This window comes from Oncorhynchus mykiss, chromosome 4 (assembly GCF_057628025.1).
Source record: "Oncorhynchus mykiss isolate SJ-2025 chromosome 4, ASM5762802v1, whole genome shotgun sequence".
Lineage (NCBI taxonomy): Eukaryota > Metazoa > Chordata > Actinopteri > Salmoniformes > Salmonidae > Oncorhynchus > Oncorhynchus mykiss.
In genome coordinates this window covers 70,067,255-70,090,511 of record NC_143025.1, presented here as the reverse complement: position 1 = coordinate 70,090,511, position 23,257 = coordinate 70,067,255, and the positions used below count along the sequence as shown (strand labels likewise).

Here is a 23,257-nt window from a genome sequence, read left to right as displayed (position 1 = left end):
TATATATTGTTTTTTTACAGGACACATCTGAGGGGGCACGTGCCCCCTATGGGCATTACACCTCTGTTCCAACCATTGTCTTGATCAATATGATCCTCTAGTATAGTCTACACATTGTCAGTCTATACATTATCAGTCTTCACATTATCAGTCTACACTTTGCCCATACTTTTTATGTCATTGTATCTTGTTCTACCTCTCTTAGTAGGCTATATGAGTGAGTAAGGCATGTCTGAGCTTAGTGTTCATGATCACATGACTCTTCCAGAAGAGGTGTGAGGAGCAGAGCAGGTCCCTGCATATTTCTGCTTTGTCCCTGGACACTAGACCAAAGGGGCTAGCAGCAGACATTTGCACTTCAGAGTGTTGATATATTCCTGATATATTCTAGGATGAAAGGTCTAGTAGCAGAATATTGCAGAGATACCAGTCGCCTACTTAATTGTCAAGTGCCATCTGAAGTCACGCTAGCTCATGCTATATAGACACAGAGTTTTGATTCTGTTTCATTCCTATTACTCTGGGGTATAGTGGTCATGGCTTTCACCGGAATGGATTGCAATAGAATTCTAAACCCAAGACATTTTGTACTGTAAAACAAGAGTGGTCAGCAGACTTTGATCTTCAGAACATGGACAATGTTTAACCTGATTAGAAACCGTTTTTCCATGATTTACTCTATCTTCAAGCATGTAAAATATGCGCTGAGGTGCTGAGTAGAAAAAATAAGTCAGACAAGACTTTGGAGTTACTGTATGATGGACTATCAAAGCAGTGGCAACTCTGTATCTTTATAATGAAAATATACATTTCTGTGAAATCAGTTGGAAATGTATGTATGTGAAGAAATTCGGCTTGGCCCCTAAGACTCTCATGAACTTCTACAGATGCACCATTGAGAGCATCCTGTTGGGCTGTATCACCGCCTGGTACGGCAATTGTAAGATTCGCGACCGCAGGGCTCTCGAGAGGGTGGTGCGGCCAGCCCAGCGCATCATCGAGGGCACACTGCCTGCCCTCCAGGACATCTACAGCACCCGGTGTCACAGGAAGGCCAAGAAGATCATCAAGGAACTCTGCATCAAACCTGTGACTGAGAGACTGATAAACAGCTTCTATCTCCAGGCTATCAGGCTGTTGAACAGTCACCACTAGCCTGCCTCCACCCAGTACCCTGCCCTGAACTATAGTCATTGTTACTAGCCGACTACCACCCAGTATTCTACCCTGCACCTTAGAGACTGCTGCCCTATGTACATAGAGTAATTGAACACTGCTCACTTTAATAATGTTAACATACAGGTTTACCACTTTATATGTATACTGAACAAAAATATAAATGCAACATGCAATAATTTCAAAGATTTTACTGAGTTACAGTTCGTTTAAGGAAAACAGTAAATTGAAATAAATTAATTAGGCCCTAATCTATTGATTTCACATGACTGGGAATACAGATATTCATCTGTTGGTCACAGATTCCTTAAAACAAGGTTATGGCATGGATCAGAAAACGAGTCCGAATCCCCTGTGACCACCATTTGCCTTATGCAGCGCGACACATCTCCTTCGCATAGAGTTGATCGGGCTGTTGAATGTGGCCTGAGGAATGTTGTCCCGAGGAATGTTGTCCCACTCCTCTTCAATGGCTGGGCGAAGTTGCACATCGATCCAGAGCTTCCCAAACATACTAAATGTGTGACATGTCTGGTGAGTATGCAGGTCAAGGAAGAACTGGGGCATTTTCAGCTTCCAGGAATTGTGTACAGATCTTTGCAACATTATCATGCTGAAATATGGGGAGATGGCAGCAGATGAATGGCACAAAAATGGGCCTAAAAATCTTGTCATAGTATATCTGTCTATTCAAATTGCCATCGATAAAATGCAATTGTGTTCATTGTCTGTAGCTTATGCCTGCCCATACCATTACCCCACCACCACCATGGGGCACTCTGATCACAACGTTGACATCAGCAAACCGCTCGCCCACACAACGCCATACACATGGTCTGCGGTTGTGAGGCCAGTTGGACGTACTGCCAAATTCTCTAAAACAACGTTGGAGGCAGCGTATGGTAGAGAAATTAACATTCAATATCTGGCAACAGCTCTGGTGGACATCCCTGTAGTCAGCATGCCATTGCACTCTACCTCAAAACTTGAGACATCTGTGGCATTGTTTTGTGTGACAAAACTGCACATTTTAGAGTGGCCTTTTATTGTCCTCAGCACAAGGTGCACCTGTGTAATGAGCATGCTGTTTAATCAGCTTCTTGATAAGCCACACCTGTCAGGTGGATGGATTATCTTGGCAAATGAGAAATGCTCACTAACAGGGATGTAAAGCCATTTGTGCACAACATTTGAGAGAAATAAGCTTTTTGTGCGTATGGAACATTTCTGGGATCTTTTATTTCAGCTCAAGAAACATGGGACCAACACTTTACATTCCAAGTTTATATTTTTGTGTAAATTCGTATAGATACATATAGATTGCATTTGGATTACTGTTACACTGTTATTTGGGTTGTTATTGGATTAGTTTGGAAATGTTTTGATTTCTTGTTACAGTGCCTTGCGAAAGTATTCGGCCCCCTTGAACTTTGCGACCTTTTGCCACATTTCAGGCTTCAAACATAAAGATATAAAACTGTATTTTTTTGTGAAGAATCAACAACAAGTGGGACACAATCATGAAGTGGAACGACATTTATTGGATATTTCAAACTTTTTTAACAAATCAAAAACGGAAAAATTGGGCGTGCAAAATTATTCAGCCCCCTTAAGTTAATACTTTGTAGCGCCACCTTTTGCTGCGATCACAGCTGTAAGTCGCTTGGGGTATGTCTCTATCAGTTTTGCACATCGAGAGACTGACATTTTTTCCCATTCCTCCTTGCAAAACAGCTCGAGCTCAGTGAGGTTGGATGGAGAGCATTTGTGAACAGCAGTTTTCAGTTCTTTCCACAGATTCTCGATTGGATTCAGGTCTGGACTTTGACTTGGCCATTCTAACACCTGGATATGTTTATTTTTGAACCATTCCATTGTAGATTTTGCTTTATGTTTTGGATCATTGTCTTGTTGGAAGACAAATCTCTGTCCCAGTCTCAGGTCTTTTGCAGACTCCATCAGGTTTTCTTCCAGAATGGTCCTGTATTTGGCTCCATCCATCTTCCCATCAATTTTAACCATCTTCCCTGTCCCTGCTGAAGAAAAGCAGGCCCAAACCATGATGCTGCCACCACCATGTTTGACAGTGGGGATGGTGTGTTCAGCTGTGTTGCTTTTACGCCAAACATAACGTTTTGCATTGTTGCCAAAAAGTTCAATTTTGGTTTCATCTGACCAGAGCACCTTCTTCCACATGTTTGGTGTGTCTCCCAGGTGGCTTGTGGCAAACTTTAAACAACACTTTTTATGGATATCTTTAAGAAATGGCTTTCTTCTTGCCACTCTTCCATAAAGGCCAGATTTGTGCAATATACTTGTTTGTTGTCCTATGGACAGAGTCTCCCACCTCAGCTGTAGATCTCTGCAGTTCATCCAGAGTGATCATGGGCCTGCCTCTTGGCTGCATCTCTGATCAGTCTTCTCCTTGTATGAGCTGAAAGTTTAGAGGGACGGCCAGGTCTTGGTAGATTTGCAGTGGTCTGATACTCCTTCCATTTCAATATTATCGCTTGCACAGTGCTCCTTGGGATGTTTAAAGCTTGGGAAATCTTTTTGTATCCAAATCCGGCTTTAAACTTCTTCACAACAGTTTCTCGGACCTGCCTGGTGTGTTCCTTGTTCTTCATGATGCTCTCTGCGCTTTTAACGGACCTCTGAGACTATCACAGTGCAGGTGCATTTATACGGAGACTTGATTACACACAGGTGGATTGTATTTATCATCATTAGTCATTTAGGTCAACATTGGATCATTCAGAGATCCTCACTGAACTTCTGGAGAGAGTTTGCTGCACTGAAAGTAAAGGGGCTGAATAATTTGCACGCCCAATTTTTCAGTTTTTGATTTGTTAAAAAAGTTTGAAATATCCAATAAATGTCGTTCCACTTCATGATTGTGTCCCACTTGTTGTTGATTCTTCACAAACAAATACAGTTTTATATCTTTATGTTTGAAGCCTGAAATGTGGCAAAAGGTCACAAAGTTCAAGGGGGCCGAATACTTTCGCAAGGCACTGTATGCTTTCTGTTTTTTTTTTTAAATTTAAAGGTATTATTTGTGTACCTGTTTGACATTTTACTGCAGTCTTAGGAGCTGGTAACATACATAACGTCTGCTAAACTGTGTAGGTGACCAATAAACTTTGATTTGATTTGACGTGTATGCACGTGTACACAAATGTTCTACAGAGGCGTTTCAGTCTAGCCTTTGTGGCCAACTTTTCATCTACCCGCAAAATTTGACAAACTAAATGTACTGTGGCTTGATCTGCTCCCAGGTCTCAGAGGAATACGTATCTTTTAAAGAGAAAATATGTATAATTATTTGCCGCACTTAATTACCGTTGCTGTTGTAAGGGGAGAGACAGTAATTGGAGAGTAGGAGCTCTTTTGATCTCTGGCGACAGCAGAAGACACTTTCTGCTGCTTAAATGAGAGCTATATCCAGGTTAGTCATGAACGCAAAGGAGCTAGGAAGAACAATATTTCATACATGATTGTATATCTGTTACCAGATGACCTTTAGTTAGTTTCAACCCATTTTCTACATCAAGTTACCAAGAGGAATTGATTGTATTCATTCCATAATGAACATACTGCTACTGTATAATTATGAACATGAATACTGAATAAAGGACCTCACACTGTCATGGCCCTTGACACGAGATGCGTTTGCTGGGTTTTGTCTTTGGCCTCAGTTAGTAAACCCTGTTTCTTCCCTTTCATGTTTGGTCTGTTTTTAGCCTTTCTCTCTCAGCTATGATAGCAGTTCAAACCCAGGCAGGATTTTAGGAGCAGAAGGGGTATGATCTCTGAAAATGAAACTTCTTAGTCTAAAACTTATTTTTGAACCGTATGATCCTCTGGTTCCGTTGTACTGGGAGCGTACTGAAGGCTACATCATAAGGGGCCCTTGTTCTGTTGAGGGATGTATAATCACCGTTAAGTGGTGTTAATTGGCTGTTGCAAGCGACCCGCCGTCGAGTGGCATGAAGATAACTCCACAGCCTAATAACTTCACAGTCAGCAAGCAGAGAATGAGTGAAGGACTGTCAAGGAGAGGGAGAAGAGGATGAGAGTGGAGTAGAAGAGAGTGGGTGCTAGCTCTGTAGATCGCCTGAGTGGAGTAGAGGACCAGCAGTCGGTCCACAACAGCAGCAGCAGCCCTCTCTCATTAACTGTGTGCTGTAGAGAGCCTGCCTCCCCGTGTTGCTCTGCTCTCCCTCCCAGGGGGGCGCCTCAAAAGTCACACTCGAAAAGGACTCTGGCCTCTTGAACTGTGGCTGAATGGGGCCCTCGCAGACATCAGCTCGAATTGGCCAACAGGTTAAACCCTACTTTGCCACTGTCTGGGGCTGTGGAGTGGATTGGCTCTGGCTTACAGCAGTGGCTGTTATTGGAATATTGGCTTGGCATGTTAGAGGGAAATGTGGGTGTTTGTATTGCATTAGAATGAATGAGATGGAATTAAAGATAATATGTAGTGTGAGGTGTATGTGTAAATGTAAATGTAAAGAGTGATCTTTGGAAGATAGAAAAACCTTGCAGTAGCTCTGCAGCAGACATACAATAGGTGTTGCTGGTGTGTATGTGTCACCTTCTGGGGTTCCTCTCCTTTTTGGAGTAAAGATAGAGAGAGAGAGATGCACAAACGGCCTCAGTTAGTTCTTACTTCTTACAGATTTGTAAGTTGACTTCTCGTCGAGGAGTCGAGTCGTGGAGATATCAGAATATGTATGTGCCCCGGGGTGGTCAGATGTGGAAGACAGAGAGAGAGCCCTGATCCTAGCCTCGCTCGTCCCAGATGAGCCCTGAGCTCCACACAGCTGGATCAACCCTATACCCTCTACATTCAGAACCACATTCCTTTAAAGCTAAGAGAGGATCTCATGTTAAATACTGTTGAAGTAATATGGCTACAGGTTCATCTGCCTCACCTAAAGCCCATTCTGGTGGGAAGCTGCTATAGACCACCAAGTGCTAACAGTCAATATCTGGATAATGTGTCGTGGAAATTCTTACACAGGGACACTCGATGTCAATCCTAAATTAATCATTGTTTATTGTCAGCATGCTGGAGAGGCTCCAACTAACTTGATGCACCATCGTGAACGTCTGTCAGGAGCTCTCACTGGGCAGTCCCGTTTTGCCCCCCCCCCCCCCCCCCAAATTATGAAAGACAAGCAGAGTAGTTTTGAATTCCGTAAAGTGAGTGTGAGGAAGTGAAAAAAATGATTGTTATCTATCAACAATGACAAGCCACCAGGGTCTGACAACCTGGTTGGAAAATTACTGAAAGTAATAGAGTACGATATTGCCACTCCTACTTGCCATATTTCAATTACCTTTTACTAGGGCTGTTACTAGGGCTGTGGCTGTCACAGCATTCTGTCAGCCGGTCTCACGGTAATTGACTGTTAATTAACATCAACACATTTAGCATCTCCTGGCTTCCATAGGTGCTGACCTTTGGAACATCTACATATTAAAAAGTCTAATAAAATCCATGTAATTTAGCCTACATCTTCACAATAAATCCATCATTTAATTTAGACAGGTCTAAAGAAACATGATATGAAGAAAATGTAGTCTGTTTCAGAAGAACAGAATAGCATACTCTGAGTTGTCCATATGTTAGGCCCGGATGTCTGTAAGCCATATGGCTGTGGGCTACACTAGTTCATTTAGCAGACAAGATTTGCTTAGAATTCCGTGGCATTATTTTATAGTATGAAGAATACAATTGAACAAAGCTAAACAAAATAGAAAGGATCTTTTCTCCGAAGGATTTGAGAAAGTGCGCACATGTAGCTATTCTGTGTTGAGCAGTCAACAAAGAAATGGGAATTCCTATATGCTTAATTTAGAGTTATTAATGTAACATTGGTTGTTCTACAAACATTGAGCTATATCTTTTGATTTTGATTGATTAATACATTTATAAGGCTGCGTGATGCGACTCTAATGATGATTTGAAAAAAGTCGCTTGAAAGGCATGAGCGCTGCTTTATTTTTTGTGCAGGCTGTACACACTACATCAGTCACATTCACAATTTGACCAGCACTTGATAATGCCTAGAATTTCTCAGCAGCATCCCCTTTGTGTGGCCATAATGCACCCTAAAAAAATCCATGCCTTTTGTGGCCAGTGGTCTTTCTCACAGGTTACAAGTGAAGACAGACACATCGGGGACACAACCGCACATGTCCTTATTCAATTCCGAGGTGCATATTGAAGATATTGGAAAAACTGTCCACATTTACTTTTCGTCAGCCAACAAGATGAGTTGGCATAACAAACAGCAAAAGCACTAGCCTATGTCAAATCTATTATCACCCAGAGTACAAAAGTCAACCTATTATATTCTGTGCGAGAAATAAATATTCCAAAAATAGTCTGGGACAGTTGTGGGATGCGATAGATCCCAAATTAATACAACCACTAGCATCAAAAAACATGTTTTATGCAATGTGTCTGACGCAACAGATTGGAACGTTTAGCTTAAAATGTTGATAAACTATTAGGCTATTTCTTCATATTATAAGCGCAGCAATGAGCACGTGGTAGTAGCCTTTAAGCGTGAATGTTCCATTAGCGGAAAATACCATTATCAAAGTGACTGCAAATGCAATTATGCATGTAATGCTTTTATTATAAAGGTGCATTTTAATGGAAAAAATATTATTCCCCAAACTTGAAACTCAAGCGCTTCTAGGCAGAGTTGCAAAGAAAAAGCCACATCTCAGACTGACCAATGAAAAGAAAAGATTAAGATGGGCAAAAGAACACAGACACTGGACAGAGATATGGCTTTTTCTTTGCAACTCTGCCTAGAAGGCCAGCATCCCGGAGACGCCTCTTCACTGTTGACATTGAGACTGGTGGTTTGCGGGTACTATTAAATGAAACTGCCAGTTGAGGACTTGTCTGTTCCTCAAACTAGACACTTGTCCTCTTGCTCAGTTGTGCACCGGGGCTATTCTGGTTAGAGCCAGTTTGCACAGGTCTGTGAAGGGAGTAGTACACAGTTTCTTGGCAATTTCTCGCATGGAATAGCCTTCATTTCTCAGAACAAGAATAGACTGACGAGTTTCAGAAGAAAGTTATTTGTTTCTGGCCATTTTCAGCCTGTAATCGAACCCACAATTGCTGATGCTCCAGATTCTCAACTAGTCTAAAGAAGGCCAGTATTATTGCTTCTTTAATCAGAATAACAGCTGTGCTAACATAATTGCAAAAGGGTTTTCTAATGATCAAGTAGCCTTTTAAAATGATAAACTTCGATTAGCTAACACAACGAGCCGCTGGAACACAGGAGTGATGGTTGCTGATAATGGGCCTCCGTACACCTATGTAGATATTCCATTAAAATCAGCCGTTTCTAGCTACAAATAGTCATTTACAACATTAACAATGTCTACACTGTATTTCTGATGTAATGTATGTTATTTTAATGGACAACATTTTTACCTTTCTTTCAAAAACAAGGACATTTCAAACTTTTTAACAGTAGTGTACATTGTAATATTGTTGTATGGTGGTATCATTCATTTTGTATTGTAGATATGTAGTGGTGTAATAATGTTGTTTGACGTACTGTTTTATATTTTGTATTTTATAAGTAACATAAGTGCGTTAATGTGTTTGGACCCACGAAGAGTAGCTGCTGCCTTGGCAACAGCCAATGGGGATCCCTAATAAATGCATATACAGTTCATCAGTGTTGCTACTCTCACCTCGTTGTTACTGTAGGACTACAGTAATGTGTTTATGTGTTCATAATGTATTTTGTGTTGAAGGTTCAATTCCGTTATGCCTGGTACATTAGCATGGGAGCGGTTCATAATGTTTGTCCTGCGTTCAGCAGGAGTTTAGCCAGCGACAGCGAGGGTAGGGACTTGATGGGGGCTGAGAATTAGCGGGGGTAATGAAAAGGTTAGCGTGATTATTTGTGTTTTTATGAGCGTGGCGGCGTGTCGTGTGTTTGTGTGTGTGTGCGTGTGTGCGTGTGTGTGTGTGTGTGTGTGTGTGTGCATAGTTCTGTCTGAGGAGCAGTTACTCCATCACCTGCTGTTGAAGAGCTCCTCCTCTGTGCTCCAATATATTTTTATGTTATTAGGAAGTACTGTATGTAGTGCTGTGAATGATGTAGTCCAGGTGTTTCAGACAGGGCTCCAGTTGTGCCTGTAGTGTGTTAAATATTCATGAACTTCTGAAGGGCTTCGAGAATAGCATTAAGCATAGATACAGTTGAAGTCGGAAGTTTACATACACCTTAGCCAAATACATTTAAACTCAGTTTTTCACAGTACCTGACATTTAATCCTAGTAAAAATTCCCTGTCTTAGGTCAGTTAGGATCACCACTTTATTTTAAGAATGTGAAATGTCAGAATAATAGCAGAGAGAATGATTCATTTCAGCTTTTATTTCTTTCATCACATTCCCAGTGGGTCAGAAGTTTACATACACTCAATTAGTATTTGGTAGCATTGCCTTTAAATTGTTTAACTTAGGTCAAACGTTTTGGGTAGCCTTCCACAAGCTTCCCACAATACGTTAGGTGAATTTTGGCCCATTCCTCCTGACAGAGCTGGTGTAACTGAGTCAGGTTTGTAGGCCTCCTTGCTCGAACACAATTTTTCAGTTCTGCCAACACATTTTGCGTGATTCATGTCATAATCATACCCACAAAGTTCTTTACATCTCTTCAGAGTAGACTCAATTTAAACCACAGCTTTAATTTTTGACTTGCAACTTTCTTTGGGAAGGCTCCGAGCTGCTTCCAAAATCTTAATTTCACACAGCGTTAATTTCACCACATGAAAGATGAGGCTCGGCTCGGCGCTGGCTCTTTGGGGAGCGAGATACTGTATGTGGTGCTGCTAGCGCTAATGACTACTCTGTAATATCGGTGCTCACTCTTTGCCAGACTCTAACCATGTTTGGAGCTCTGCTCTAATGACTATCTGCTGCTGTTGGATTATTTCATGTGACTGATGGAGGTTTGCCATCTTGTGTTTAACCACACTCACTAATCTTCTCTGCTATCTAAAATACAACATTTGGTCTTACTGAGCAATACATGATGTAGCTTATGTTGAAGGTTTCAAAACCCTGATGACGAGGTTGCTGTGTCACATCTTGCCATTTTGAATACATTTGATAAAACCTAGGTACAGTAATGCTTAGACACATGACATGGCACAATAACAATTAAGTTTAGGATAATTGCCAATGTATTGACATAAGTCATTATCCATGCTAGCCAGTTGCTCCATAACCTCATGAAGCCTTGCGTGTAATTGTCTCAAGCTATCTATGATTGCCGAAGAGATAGTGTCTTTCAAAAGCTGTAGAAGCCTGGCTAGCACGCAAGGTTACCGTAACGATGACCCCTTGTCTATAATGGATTATTGTGTATGTTTAATGTCAAATGGTGATGAATAATCTGTGAATGAGGAGATGTAAAATGACCTCTCTCAAGAGCATTTCTCTTTCGACCCCCCTCTTCTCCCTCCCTTTCTCTCGCCCCCCCCCCCCCCCCCCTCCCCCCCCCTCCCCCTCCCCCCACTCCCTCATTCTCTCCCTGCCAGTTGGTGCTTCCAGAGTACTCTATCCATGGGCTGTTCTGTATCATGTTCCTGTGTGCCCAGGAGTGGCTGACAGTAGGCCTCAACATCCCCCTCCTCTTCTACAACACATGGAGGTAACTATCGAAGCTGGACCAGTCTACTTTGTGTTTCTCTCATTTGTAAGATATCATGAATTCAGTGTGGTGCCCAGAAGATAAGCACTGATATTGAAATATTCACGAGACATTCATAGACAAAGGCCAACGTAAAACATGGACATAAATTTGACTGACAAAGTAGAGTTTAGTGGAGTCTGCCGTCACTGTAAATATGAACAGATTGTTTTGTCTCTGCGCAACAAAGGGACAAACAGTCTTTCAATACCTTGCGTTTTTGTTAGAAATCCTTTGTAGAAATCTATAGAGCTTTTCAAAAGTTACCGCAATAAAGAAAAATATTGTATCTTTTAAATGAATTGAACACTTCAATAAGTTGAAATTGTAATTTGACAGACAGGCTGTATGTGACTTTGGTAATGATTATCTGATATCTGTAACGATTGTCTGTGGTGGAAGAAGGTGAGGACCAAAGCGCAGCGTGGTAATTGTTCATGTTTTTTAATAAAGTAATGAACAATGAACAAAACAATAAACGTGAAGAAATCAAACCGAAACAGTCCCGTGTGGCACCAACACTATCAATCAGGGGCAACGATTGACAGCTGCCTCTGATTGAGAACCATACCAGGCCGAACACAGCAATCCCAAATCAATAGAAAAAAGAACATAGACAACCCACCCAACTCATGCCCTGACCATACTAAAACAAAGACATAATAAAATAACTATGGTCAGAACGTGACAACATCACACCCTGAAAATGGGTCACCTGTCACGGCTCCCTCCCATTAACACGTCATATTCTTTTTTTCTTTTGGCTTGTTCTTGTTTCGTTATTTGATGTGAATCACTTGCAGAACTCTGTGATTGTTTTGCTCAGCCGGTTGAAGTTACGCAGCAGTGCTCTCTGACTCATTAATTGCAGACTGCCAGATGCCCAGTGGCTACAGATGCTGTTCTCTCTGCACAGCTGAGAGGAGACAGGGAGAGATGGAAAGAGAGAGAGAGAGAGAGAGCGCGCAAGAGCGAGAGAAAGAGAAAGAAATAAAGAAAGAAAAGAGTGAACGAAAGAGAGGTGGAGATATGGGGGTGGGAGACGCACAGCAGCTACAGATCTGTCCATCTGATTTCCTTCCCAGTGAGTACAGCTGATGCCTAATGTCTTCAGCTCGTCCCCCTCCTCCTTTATCAGCCCCCACATGCAGCAGGAGCTCAGTGACACACAGCCACATCAACAGGGGAGATTTTTAGATGTAGGTTTAGCAGCAGCAACACAGTGGAACAGAGCATCACTACCTGTGGAAAGCAGACACATACTGTTTATTATTATTATTTATTTCACCTTTATTTAACCAGGTAGACTAGTTGAGAACAAGTTCTCATTTACAACTGCGACCTGGCCAAGATAAAGCAAAGCAGTGCGACACAAACAACAACACAGAGTACAAACGTACATAAAATATATATACGTATATAAAAGTCTATATACAGTGTGTGCAAATGAGGTAAGATTAGGGAGGTAAGGCAATAAATAGGCCATAGTGGTGAAATAATTACAATTTAGCAGTTAAACACTAGAGTGATAGATGTGCAAGTAGAGATATTGGGGTGCAAAGGAGAAGTAAAAAAATAACAATATGGGGATGAGGTAGTTGGGTGGGCTATTTACAGATGGGCAATGTACAGGTGCAATGATCTGTAAGCTGCTCTGACAACTGATGCTTAAAGTTAGTAAGGGAGATATGTGTCTCCAGCTTCAATGATTTTTGCAATTTGTTCCAGTAATAGGCAGCAGAGAACTGGAAGGAAAGGCGGCCAAAGTAGGAATTGGCTTTGGGGATGACCAGTGAAATATACCTGCTGGAGCTCGTGCTATGGGGGTTGCAACAATTGCAGCGGATAATTTTAGAAAGAGAGGGTCCAGATTGACTAGCCCAGGTGATTTGTAGGGGTCCAGATTTGTAGGGGTCCAGTTTTTGCAGCTCTATTAGAACATCAGCTATCTGGATTTGGGTACTGCAGATGAAAAGCGGTGTCTACATTTCTGTGAAAAATGTCTCAGTTTAAGGCCAATTCCATATAGCCTCATCATAAGAGGACCATTACACATTCCCAAAAGTGTGGTTGGCTTCCAATGCCTCCAAAATGTGCCAGTGAAACTAATGCCTCTGGCTCTTAGTGCCCAGCAGAGCACCTCACTAGTCAGACTGAGCTAGTGCAGCCATCTCCAGTCTCTGCTACCTGGAGGGTAATGCCGCTGGGTCCACTGGAAGCGCACTGCTAAAGTAGAAGGGATCCCTCTGTCTCTCTGTGTTGAGACTGAACTCACCCTGGTAGCAGACACAGACATAGACAGCTGCCCCCCTGTCCCCACTATGCCCCCACCATTTCCCCCTCACTGTCTCTCTCTATCAACCTCCACCTGGGTCCCTCTCTCTGTGCCTGTACCTCTCTCTTCTTCAGGTAGTGTGAGAGGTAGTGGAGCTGAGGTTACAGACAGCCCCCCCCCCCCCCCCCCCATTGACCAACCTTTATTTTACCAGGTACATTAAGCTGACTGAAAACACATTCTCACGCACATTCTCATTTATACTGTAGCAATCTTGTTCTCATGAATTTCAAAAACCCTGTCATCATTTCTTTAAGTCTGTCTATAGTACAAATAACTTATAAACCATTATTGAATAGTTTGTTGCCCATTAGCAAACTATTGGTAAATCATTATAAACCATCTGTTCATGTATCTATTTACATAAGTAAATACATGGACCTATGTTCATAAACCATGCATTACAACTACTACTACTACCTGTAGTCATGCACAACATAATCATACTAATCATGAACAGTCAGATGTTTCATGTAAAGAGAGTGTCCCCGCTACTCATCCTCCATCTCTCCATTCTTCCTTTCATCTTCCCTTCTGTCTCTACGGGTCAACTACCCCTCGTGTGTCGTGTCCCTATTCGGTAGGTACTTCCACAGCCCCACAGACACTAAGGAGCTCCTCTACGACCCAGCCTCGGTCATGAACGGGGACACGCTCAAGTTCTGCCAAAAAGAGGCCTGGTGCAAGATGTCCTTCTTCGTCCTCTCCTTCTTCTACTATCTCTACTGGTGAGTGACGAAGACACTTTCCACTGTGTTTTTTGGTAAGGTGTTAAGATGCAGACAACGATCATCTTTCACCTCAAAGTGACTAACTACAGTATAGTTGTTACTCCTTTTCAGGGCTGTTACATGCTTTTCAGACATGTATACATGCTGTATTGGCTGTTTAAAGTTTAAAGATCCCAAGTGTAGATTTCTACTGGGCCTCAACCAGCATCTGAATTCACAAGGACAATATGTCCTTGCAGTATGCCATGCAGCCAGCAGTGAGCCTCCTAGATACCTGTTCTTTTTCACAGGTATCTAGGAGGCTCAGTTCTTGTTGATGTTTACATAGCCATGCAGTACATTACATAGTATATCCTCCAGTCACAATGTATTGGCCCTGCAGCCCTAAGGGCAGGGGTAAATTGTCTTTTCAGTTTAGCCAATTCAGGTTCTGGTTGGGACATTTTCAATTCCTGAACTAAAACTTTTAAACAATCACTTATATTGACTAAATCTAAATGGAATTGACCCTACAGCCCCTGGTAGTAGTAACATCTCACCAGAGGCACAGTGAATTTGTAATTGACCAGTCGGAAGTGGTGAATGTGGTCATTTGACTCTCTTCCCCTCGGCTGTAGCGTGTACTGGACCTGACCTGCCATTTGGTGCTCCGCTGTCCTTCTACTAGTGAGTCTCTCTTCAGTGGGTTTGTCACCTTGTGATTCTGACCCCCTCACTGACCCACTGACCCCTGCACACACTCTTTCTCTCTCTCTTTCTCCCCCCTCAGCGATACTGTAGCACTGATGCACAACCTTGCCTGGAGAATGAGCCTCCTGAGGGAGATCATCTTTAACCCCTAACCTCTGACCTACATTACTCCCGCCCCCCTGACCTGCTGGTGTTTGTCACAGGGGAGACGGTCACTCTAGTGGAGTCTAATATGGAATATAACATAGCAATATAATAATATGGAGTCCTCCATTGTTTAACCTTGATGAGATGTGTGATTTTTCCTAATGTTTAATCACTGCTAGGGATGTTATGTTACGTTACTGTATATGAATGCTTCCCTCTTTGTCTACTACTGTAATACTGCTCCAAAGCCTACCCGCTCTCACTCACATCTCCACTTGTCTTTGGCATGATCTCTAAACCTTTCCTTACATACATACACACTTACAAACAAATGCAGAGGCACACACTCACACACGCACACACACACACGCACACACACACACACACACACACACACACACACACACACACACACACACACACACACACACACACACACACACACACACACACACACACACACACACACACACTGCCTGAAACTATTGAGCATCAGCTGCGTAATGCTCTCTCACTCACAGATTGATGGGAAATCAAAGATTGACTCTGGAGGCATAACCCTCTCAATTACAATGGCCAGGTTTGCCTCGGCTCATTAGCCCAACCTCCGTTTAAATATAAGGGAACAAGAAATGACGATGTTGCTTTGATAAGGAAGCCGAGCTCAATATACAAGTGTATTAGCTCAGTGAGGAATATGCTGTATTCGCCTATGGAAGCCAAACTACTGGGGGAATTAAAAAAACCTCAATGACATTCAGAAAGATGACAAGCTGACAGCAAGGACATACAGTGCCTTGCGAAAGTATTCGGCCCCCTTGAACTTTGCGACCTTTTGCCACATTTCAGGCTTCAAACATAAAGATATAAAACTGTATTTTTTTGTGAAGAATCAACAACAAGTGGGACACAATCATGAAGTGGAACGACATTTATTGGATATTTCAAACTTTTTTAACAAATCAAAAACTGAAAAATTGGGCGTGCAAAATTATTCAGCCCCTTTACTTTCAGTGCAGCAAACTCTCTCCAGAAGTTCAGTGTTGATCTCTGAATGATCCAATGTTGACCTAAATGACTAATGATGATAAATACAATCCACCTGTGTGTAATCAAGTCTCCGTATAAATGCACCTGCACTGTGAACAAAGAACACACCAGGCAGGTCCGAGATACTGTTGTGAAGAAGTTTAAAGCCGGATTTGGATACAAAAAGATTTCCCAAGCTTTAAACATCCCAAGGAGCACTGTGCAAGCGATAATATTGAAATGGAAGGAGTATCAGACCACTGCAAATCTACCAAGACCTGGCCGTCCCTCTAAACTCTCAGCTCATACAAGGAGAAAACTGATCAGAGATGCAGCCAAGAGGCCCATGATCACTCTGGATGAACTGCAGAGATCTACAGCTGAGGTGGGAGACTCTGTCCATAGGACAACAAACAAGTATATTGCACAAATCTGGCCTTTATGGAAGAGTGGCAAGAAGAAAGCCATTTCTTAAAGATATCCATAAAAAGTGTTGTTTAAAGTTTGCCACAAGCCACCTGGGAGACACACCAAACATGTGGAAGAAGGTGCTCTGGTCAGATGAAACCAAAATTGAACTTTTTGGCAACAATGCAAAACGTTATGTTTGGCGTAAAAGCAACACAGCTGAACACACCATCCCCACTGTCAAACATGGTGCTGGCAGCATCATGGTTTGGGCCTGCTTTTCTTCAGCAGGGACAGGGAAGATGGTTAAAATGGATGGGAAGATGGATGGAGCCAAATACAGGACCATTCTGGAAGAAAACCTGATGGAGTCTGCAAAAGACCTGAGACTGGGACGGAGATTTGTCTTCCAACAAGACAATGATCCAAAAAATAAAGCAAAATCTACAATGGAATGGTTCAAAAATAAACATATCCAGGTGTTAGAATGGCCAAGTCAAAGTCCAGACCTGAATCCAATCGAGAATCTGTGGAAAGAACTGAAAACTGCTGTTCACAAATGCTCTCCATCCAACCTCACTGAGCTCGAGCTGTTTTGCAAGGAGGAATGGGAAAAAATGTCAGTCTCTCGATGTGCAAAACTGATAGAGACATACCTCAAGCGACTTACAGCTGTAATCGCAGCAAAAGGTGGCGCTACAAAGTATTAACTTAAGGGGGCTGAATCATTTTGCATGCCCAATTTTTCAGTTTTTGATTTGTTAAAAAAGTTTGAAATATCCAATAAATGTCGTTCCACTTCATGATTGTGTCCCACTTGTTGTTGATTCTTCACAAAAAAATACAGTTTTATATCTTTATGTTTGAAGCCTGAAATGTGGCAAAAGGTCGCAAAATTCAAGGGGGCCGAATACTTTCGCAAGGCACTGTAGCATGTCTGTCCCCTCTACCATGATGAACAGTCTGGAGAGTAAATGTGATCTAATTCACATCTCATACTGTAATGTAATATCTAACGGCAATGGAATATTAGCGCAGTTATAGTAACTCTTGCCAACATTCCAAGTACAGGGCTTGTTACACTGAAGGTGTTTAACAGTACCCGCAAGTGGGAGATCCAATAGCTAGAGAGTGTCTGTTCCACACATCTCCTCAGCTGTTGTTCAGCTTGCTGACTCACTGTTTGGATACTAGGTTTGATCTTCATCAAATGACCAGGGGACTAAACCAGTCTTTTTTTCACCTAACAGCTGAGTAATAATAGAGATGTTTGTACAGTAGATTAGGAACAGTGATCCAGTGATGAGATACAATAAGTAGATGCCGTGGTGAGGAGAAGTAGCTTTGGGCTAAGGCTACTAATTCATCTAGCTACAGCTCTGAGAGGTGATTGGCTGTTAGAGAGACATTATCTGCCTAATCTGCCTCTGGTTCTCCTAACACTGGGTGTAAGACACCTCCAGGCCACCATACTTATTGTGCCTCCATTACATTAGGAAACATGGATATTGATAACCCAGACCGACAAAGAGAGCTCAGGCTTCACCGCAGCAGGGATTAGTGCCGCACATGCCAGAAGATAGCAGGATTCATGCAAATGTCTCCATTTTGGAGTAGCTAGGTGATCATGCTTAGTTTAAGCACTAAATGTGCTGTTGTAGTAGAGTTGGCTAGGAGGCTATCTTATTTTCAAAGATGTTTATTCGTTTACCTGATGCTAAGAACAAATGTTAGGTGTTGGCCTCTTGGAAACCTTCGCTCGTCTGACCAGTTCACAAGATGTTGTTATGCTAACATGAATCATGGTTTGTAAAGAACAAAACTGTCCTCATTTGAATAAACCATCAGATTGTGTATTACATGAGAAGTGTTGTGTGTGCTAGGACATACAGTAGCCCTACCACTTATTTCGAGGCCAGTTCGTCAAATAAATATTTCATATTTACGTTTGATTTATCGATAAGATTACTCAAGCAGAACTTGACCGCAGCCTGACATATATTTCTTTATTATTTAGTTGCTTGTGTTTTAAACGGGCAAAACGTTTATCCTTTCTAGTTGAAAAGCCCATATGCACAACGTTAAAGAGCTATTTTAATTGCAACTTCAAATAAACAAACACAAACAAAGTCTCAGTGAATCTGGCAGCCACCCAGACACCCAGCCTGAACACATCAACCACTACTAAACCAAGCATGGATTTATCAGACGTTTCTTAAACACTTTAACACAACGCTTGAATGCTCCTTTCTTGAATGCGTATTAATTCCAGTGGACCAGTTTATAATCGAATAGTTTTTTGTCAATGTTGTTTGTAGTTGTTTTTTTTTTTTTTTTTTTTTCTGTTTGGTCCAATCATCTCAGTCATTGATTTGTTATCTTGTGTTTTTCCTCCTCTCTTGTCTTCCAGTATGGTCTACTCCTTGGTAACCTCATAACAGCAGAACTCTCTGTATTTGAGCCATCCTCCGGATATCAGAGACTGATTTCTGGAATATGAGTTAGCTAGCGCAAACAACAACTTTGGAGCAAAAAAGAGCACTTTGTGTCACAGCTTTTCTGTTTCATGAGAAGAAGGACAGTTGTTGAGTCTGGGCTGTGCTGGTCTGGTCTGGGGGGAAAGGAAGGGTTTCAGCACCAGTCCCCATCGTCTCCTCATGTAACGAGACCTTACAGTACTGTTTACAGTGCTCTGTAGGTCAACAGCCCATGATGAGTCACAGCGACCACCATATCTACTTTTGTCTGTCACTGCCTGGCCAATGTTTGTACTCACAGCCTGTCCTGGAGAAGTACAGTAGCACCACCACTACCATAGTAGGACACAGTAGTGTTTTTTTTTTTTAGGTTGTGGATCCGCTTTAATACTGCAGATAGATTGTGGCTTTAATCAATGTAATTGTCTGCGTCGTTGCCAATATCTCATATATTTTTGGCGGGATAATATGTATTTTTGGGGGTTAATATTTATACAGTCCCAGTCAAACGTTGGGACACACCTACTCATTCAAGGGTATTTATTTATTTGTACAATGTTCTACATTGTATCATAATAGTGAAGACATCAAAACTATGAAATAACACATATCATGTAGTAAACAAAAAAGTGTTAATCAAAATAGCTACCCTTTGCCTTGATGACAAATTTGCACACTCTTGACATTCTCTCAACCAGCTTCATGAGGTAGTCATCTGGAATGCATTTCAATTAACAGGTGTGCCTTGTTAAAAATTAATTTGTGGAATTTCTTTCCTTCTTAATGCATTTGAGACAATCAATTGTGCTGTGACAAGGTAGGGGTGGTATACAGAAGATAGCCCGATTTGGTAAAAGACCAAGTCCATATTATGGCAAGAACAGCTAAATTAAACAAAGTGAAATGACAGTCCATCATTACTAAGGTCAGTCAATATGGAACATTTCAATAACTTTGAAAGTTTCTTCAAGTGCAGTCGCAAAAACCATCAAGTGCTATAATGAAACTGGCTCTCGTGAGGACCGCCATAGGAAAGGAAGAGTTACCTCTGCTGCAGAGGATAAGTTCATTAGAGTTAACAGCCTCAGATTGCAGCCCAAATAAATGCTTCACAGAGTTCAAGTAACAGACACATCTCAACATCAACTGTTCAGAGGAGACTGCGTGAATTTGGCCTTCATGGTCGAATTGCTGCAAAGAAACCATTACTAAAGGACACCAATAAGAAAACAGACTTGCTTGCGCCAAGAAACATGAGCAATGGACATTAGACCAGTGGAAATCTGTCCTTTGGTCTGATGAGCCCAAATTTGAGATTTTTGGTTCCAACCGCCTTGTCTTTGAGAGACGCAGAGTAGGTGAACGGATTATCTCCGCATGTGTGGTTGCCACTGTGAAGCATGGAGGAGGTGTGATGGTGTGTGGGTGCTTTGCTGGTGACACCTAGTATCAGGTAAACAAATAAATATGAGTTGTTTAGAATTCAAGGCACACTTAACCAGCATGGCTACCATAGCATTCTGCAGCAATACGCAATCCCATCTGGTTTGCACTTAGTGGGACTATCATTTGCTTTTCAACAGGACAATGACCCAACACACCTTCAGGCTGTGTAAGGGCTATTTGACCAAGAAGGAGAGTGATGGAGTGCTGCATCAGATGACCTGGGTTCCACAATCACCCCACCTCAACCCAATTAAGATGGTTTCGAATGAGTTGGACCGCAAAGTGAAGGAAAAGCAACAGGTGCTCAGCATATGTGGGAACTTCTTCAAGAAAGCATTCAGGTGAAGCTGGTTGAGAGAATGCCAAGAGTGTGCAAAGCTGTCATCAAGGCAACGGGTGGCTACTTTGAAGAATCTAAAATAGAAAATATATATTGATTTGTTTAAAACTTTTATGGTTATTGCATGATTCCATATGTGTTATTTCATAGTTTTGATGTCTTCACTATTATTCTACAGTGTAGAAAATAGTAAAAATATTCATTAGATAGTACACGCAAAACACCAGGCAACAGTGAAGAGGCGACTCCAAGATGTTGGCCTTCTAGGCAGAGTTGCAAAGAAAAAGCCATATCTCTGTCCAGTGTCTGTGTTCTTTTGCCCATCTTAATCTTTTATTTTTATTGGCCAGTCTGAGATATGGCTTTTTCTTTGCAGCATCCCGGAGTCACCTTTTCACTGTTGATGTTGAGACTGGTGTTTTGCGGGTACTATTTAATGAAGCTGCCAGTTGAGGACTTGTGAGGTGTCTGTTTCTCAAACTAGACCCTCTAATGTACTTGTCCTCTTGCTCAGTTGTGCACCGGGGCCTCCTACTCCTCTTTCTATTCTGGTTAGAGCCAGTTGGCACAGGTCTATGAAGGGAGTAGTACACAGCGTTGTACTCGGTTCAGTTTCTTGGCAATTTCTCACATGGAATAGCCTTCATTTCTCAGAACAAGAATAGACTGACGAGTTTCAGAAGAAAGTATTTTGTTTCTGGACAGTTTGAGTCTGTAATCGAACCCACAAATGCTGACGCTCCAGATGCTCAACTCGTCTAAAGAAGGCCAGTTGTATTGCTTCTTTAATCAGGACAACAGTTTTCAGCTGTGCTAACATAATTGCAAAAGTGTTTTCAACTGATCAATTACCCTTTTAAAATGATAAACTTGGAGTAGCTAACACAACGTGCCATTGGAACACAGGAGTGTTGGTTGCTGATAATGGGCCTATGTACGCCTCTAGATATTCCACAAAAATTAACAATGTCTACACTGTATTTCTGATCAATTCTGTTATTTTAATGTTAAAAAAATGTGCTTTTCTTTCAAAAACAAAGACATTTCTAAGTGACCCCAAACCTTTGAACGGTAATGCATATATTTTTGTATTTGTGTTCCTTTATTATTTTCCCCTAACCCTACCATTCCTCCCCTAATAGGAGTAAACTGATGAACAACAACACTTAGGCTTTTACTTCCAGCTTACACATACTCAACCCCTCCCATCTATCTCTGAAGACAATCCAGTTTTGATTTCTATTTGCCATATATTTTTCAACTGTGCAATTGTGTTTCACAAAAGTCCTGAACCTATACAATTTTTTACAGACACAGTATGTTTTACATTATTTTGCACAGTTTGTCTCAGACACAGCACAGTTGTACACAGCACAGTTGTGGTTGTCAGTGGGACAAACAGGTCTTCTTCTTCACCCATCTGCCCTTGGAGTCTCACTGACAGTAGCTTTTTCTTTACTGGTGGGAAGGGGAGATGACACATCCTGTACAGAGACAAGGTGAACATTCTGTACAGGGACAGGGAAACCAGGTCAGCCAATGTTGCATTTTTGCCTGCCGCATTACACTACATGGCCTGTGTGTTTATATACAACATTACATGACTATGTGAATGGCTTTTGTGATGTGTGTGTGTGTACTTTGTGTATTCTTAACAAAAGCAATTCAAAATGAAATATGGTTGACAAAGCATTATATACAAATGGAATATTGTGGGATTCTCTGTAGTTTAGTGACGCTCTTTGGTGGAGAGATTAAAGCTTTTTTTTCGGAGAACTAGAAAAGCAACAATTCTTTGTATTTTATTTTTTGTACAATGTTTCGAATGTTTCGTTATGTTTAAATACTCTGTAGTCTACCCAAATGGGTCAAGGTCTTCCGGTATATAAAGATTTAATAAACCCTATTTTAAATGGGGAGAAAACGTGACTCTTTTTGCCACTATTTCCATAATGTACCAAATGTTGGACTGATTTACTTAATTTATTCATGGTCATTTAAATGTAATTGTTAACTGTTTCCCTTCATACTTTATCCCCAAAAAATGTCATCATAAATATAAGTGAATTAAATATCTGCCTCCACTGCAAGATGTCTAGTATATAGGTTCTAACTGTGGTACCACTGCCATTACCAGATGCTGGCAATAACTAAACACTGTCTGAAAACAACTATGGACTTCAAAGCCTTTGGCAATGCTTTTTCATTGTATTGTCTGTCAGAGAATTAATTATACCCATGCTGTCAGTTAGCTGCATAGTTCATATGTATCTTTGCTCAGAAGTATTTCATCAACCTTTAGCAAGGTTTAGAAAGGAATGCCTGTCTTGTTATATTATGTAAGAGCACAGTCTTAAACTCTGTATGCATCCATCCAGGATTCATTTAGATTAGAATTGTTTATGAAATAAAGTATGACTATTTTAAACTGTGTGTCTCTTTTTTTCTCTCTCTTTTCCTGAAATGAAAAGAGAAACCCAGCCTAAAACCCCAAACAGCAAGCAATGCTGATGTAGAAGCACGGTGGCTAGGAAAAACGTCCGGAACCTAGGGAGAAACCTAGAGAGGAACCAGGCTCTGAGGGGTGGCCAGTCTTCTTCTGGCTGTACCAGGTGGATATTATAACAGTACATGGCCAAGATGTTCAAACGTTCACAGATGCCAAGCCGGGTCAAATAATAATAATCACAGTGGTTGTAGAGGGTGCAACAGGTCAGCACCTCAAGAGTA

The 23,257-nt window shown here is 41.5% G+C and overlaps 1 protein-coding gene across 3 annotated transcripts in view; it reads left to right on the top strand.

Annotated features, from left to right (window-relative positions):
* LOC110522284 (protein cornichon homolog 3) overlaps window positions 1-22,955 on the top strand; it is a 45,033-nt gene extending 22,078 nt beyond the window's left edge. The window contains exons 4-7 of one of the 3 annotated variants that reach the window (XM_090232900.1): window positions 10,773-10,885; window positions 13,844-13,987; window positions 14,608-14,656; window positions 18,675-22,955. In XM_090232900.1, coding sequence (XP_090089026.1) covers window positions 10,773-10,885; window positions 13,844-13,987; window positions 14,608-14,623 — 273 coding nt within the window. In that variant the 3' untranslated portion in view covers window positions 14,624-14,656; window positions 18,675-22,955. Of the gene's footprint in view, window positions 1-10,772; window positions 10,886-13,843; window positions 13,988-14,607; window positions 14,754-18,674 lie in introns of those variants that run through there. The other 2 variants (XM_021600549.3, XM_090232901.1) reach the window with 2 other exon arrangements.
* The last annotated feature ends 302 nt before the right edge of the window (window positions 22,956-23,257 follow it).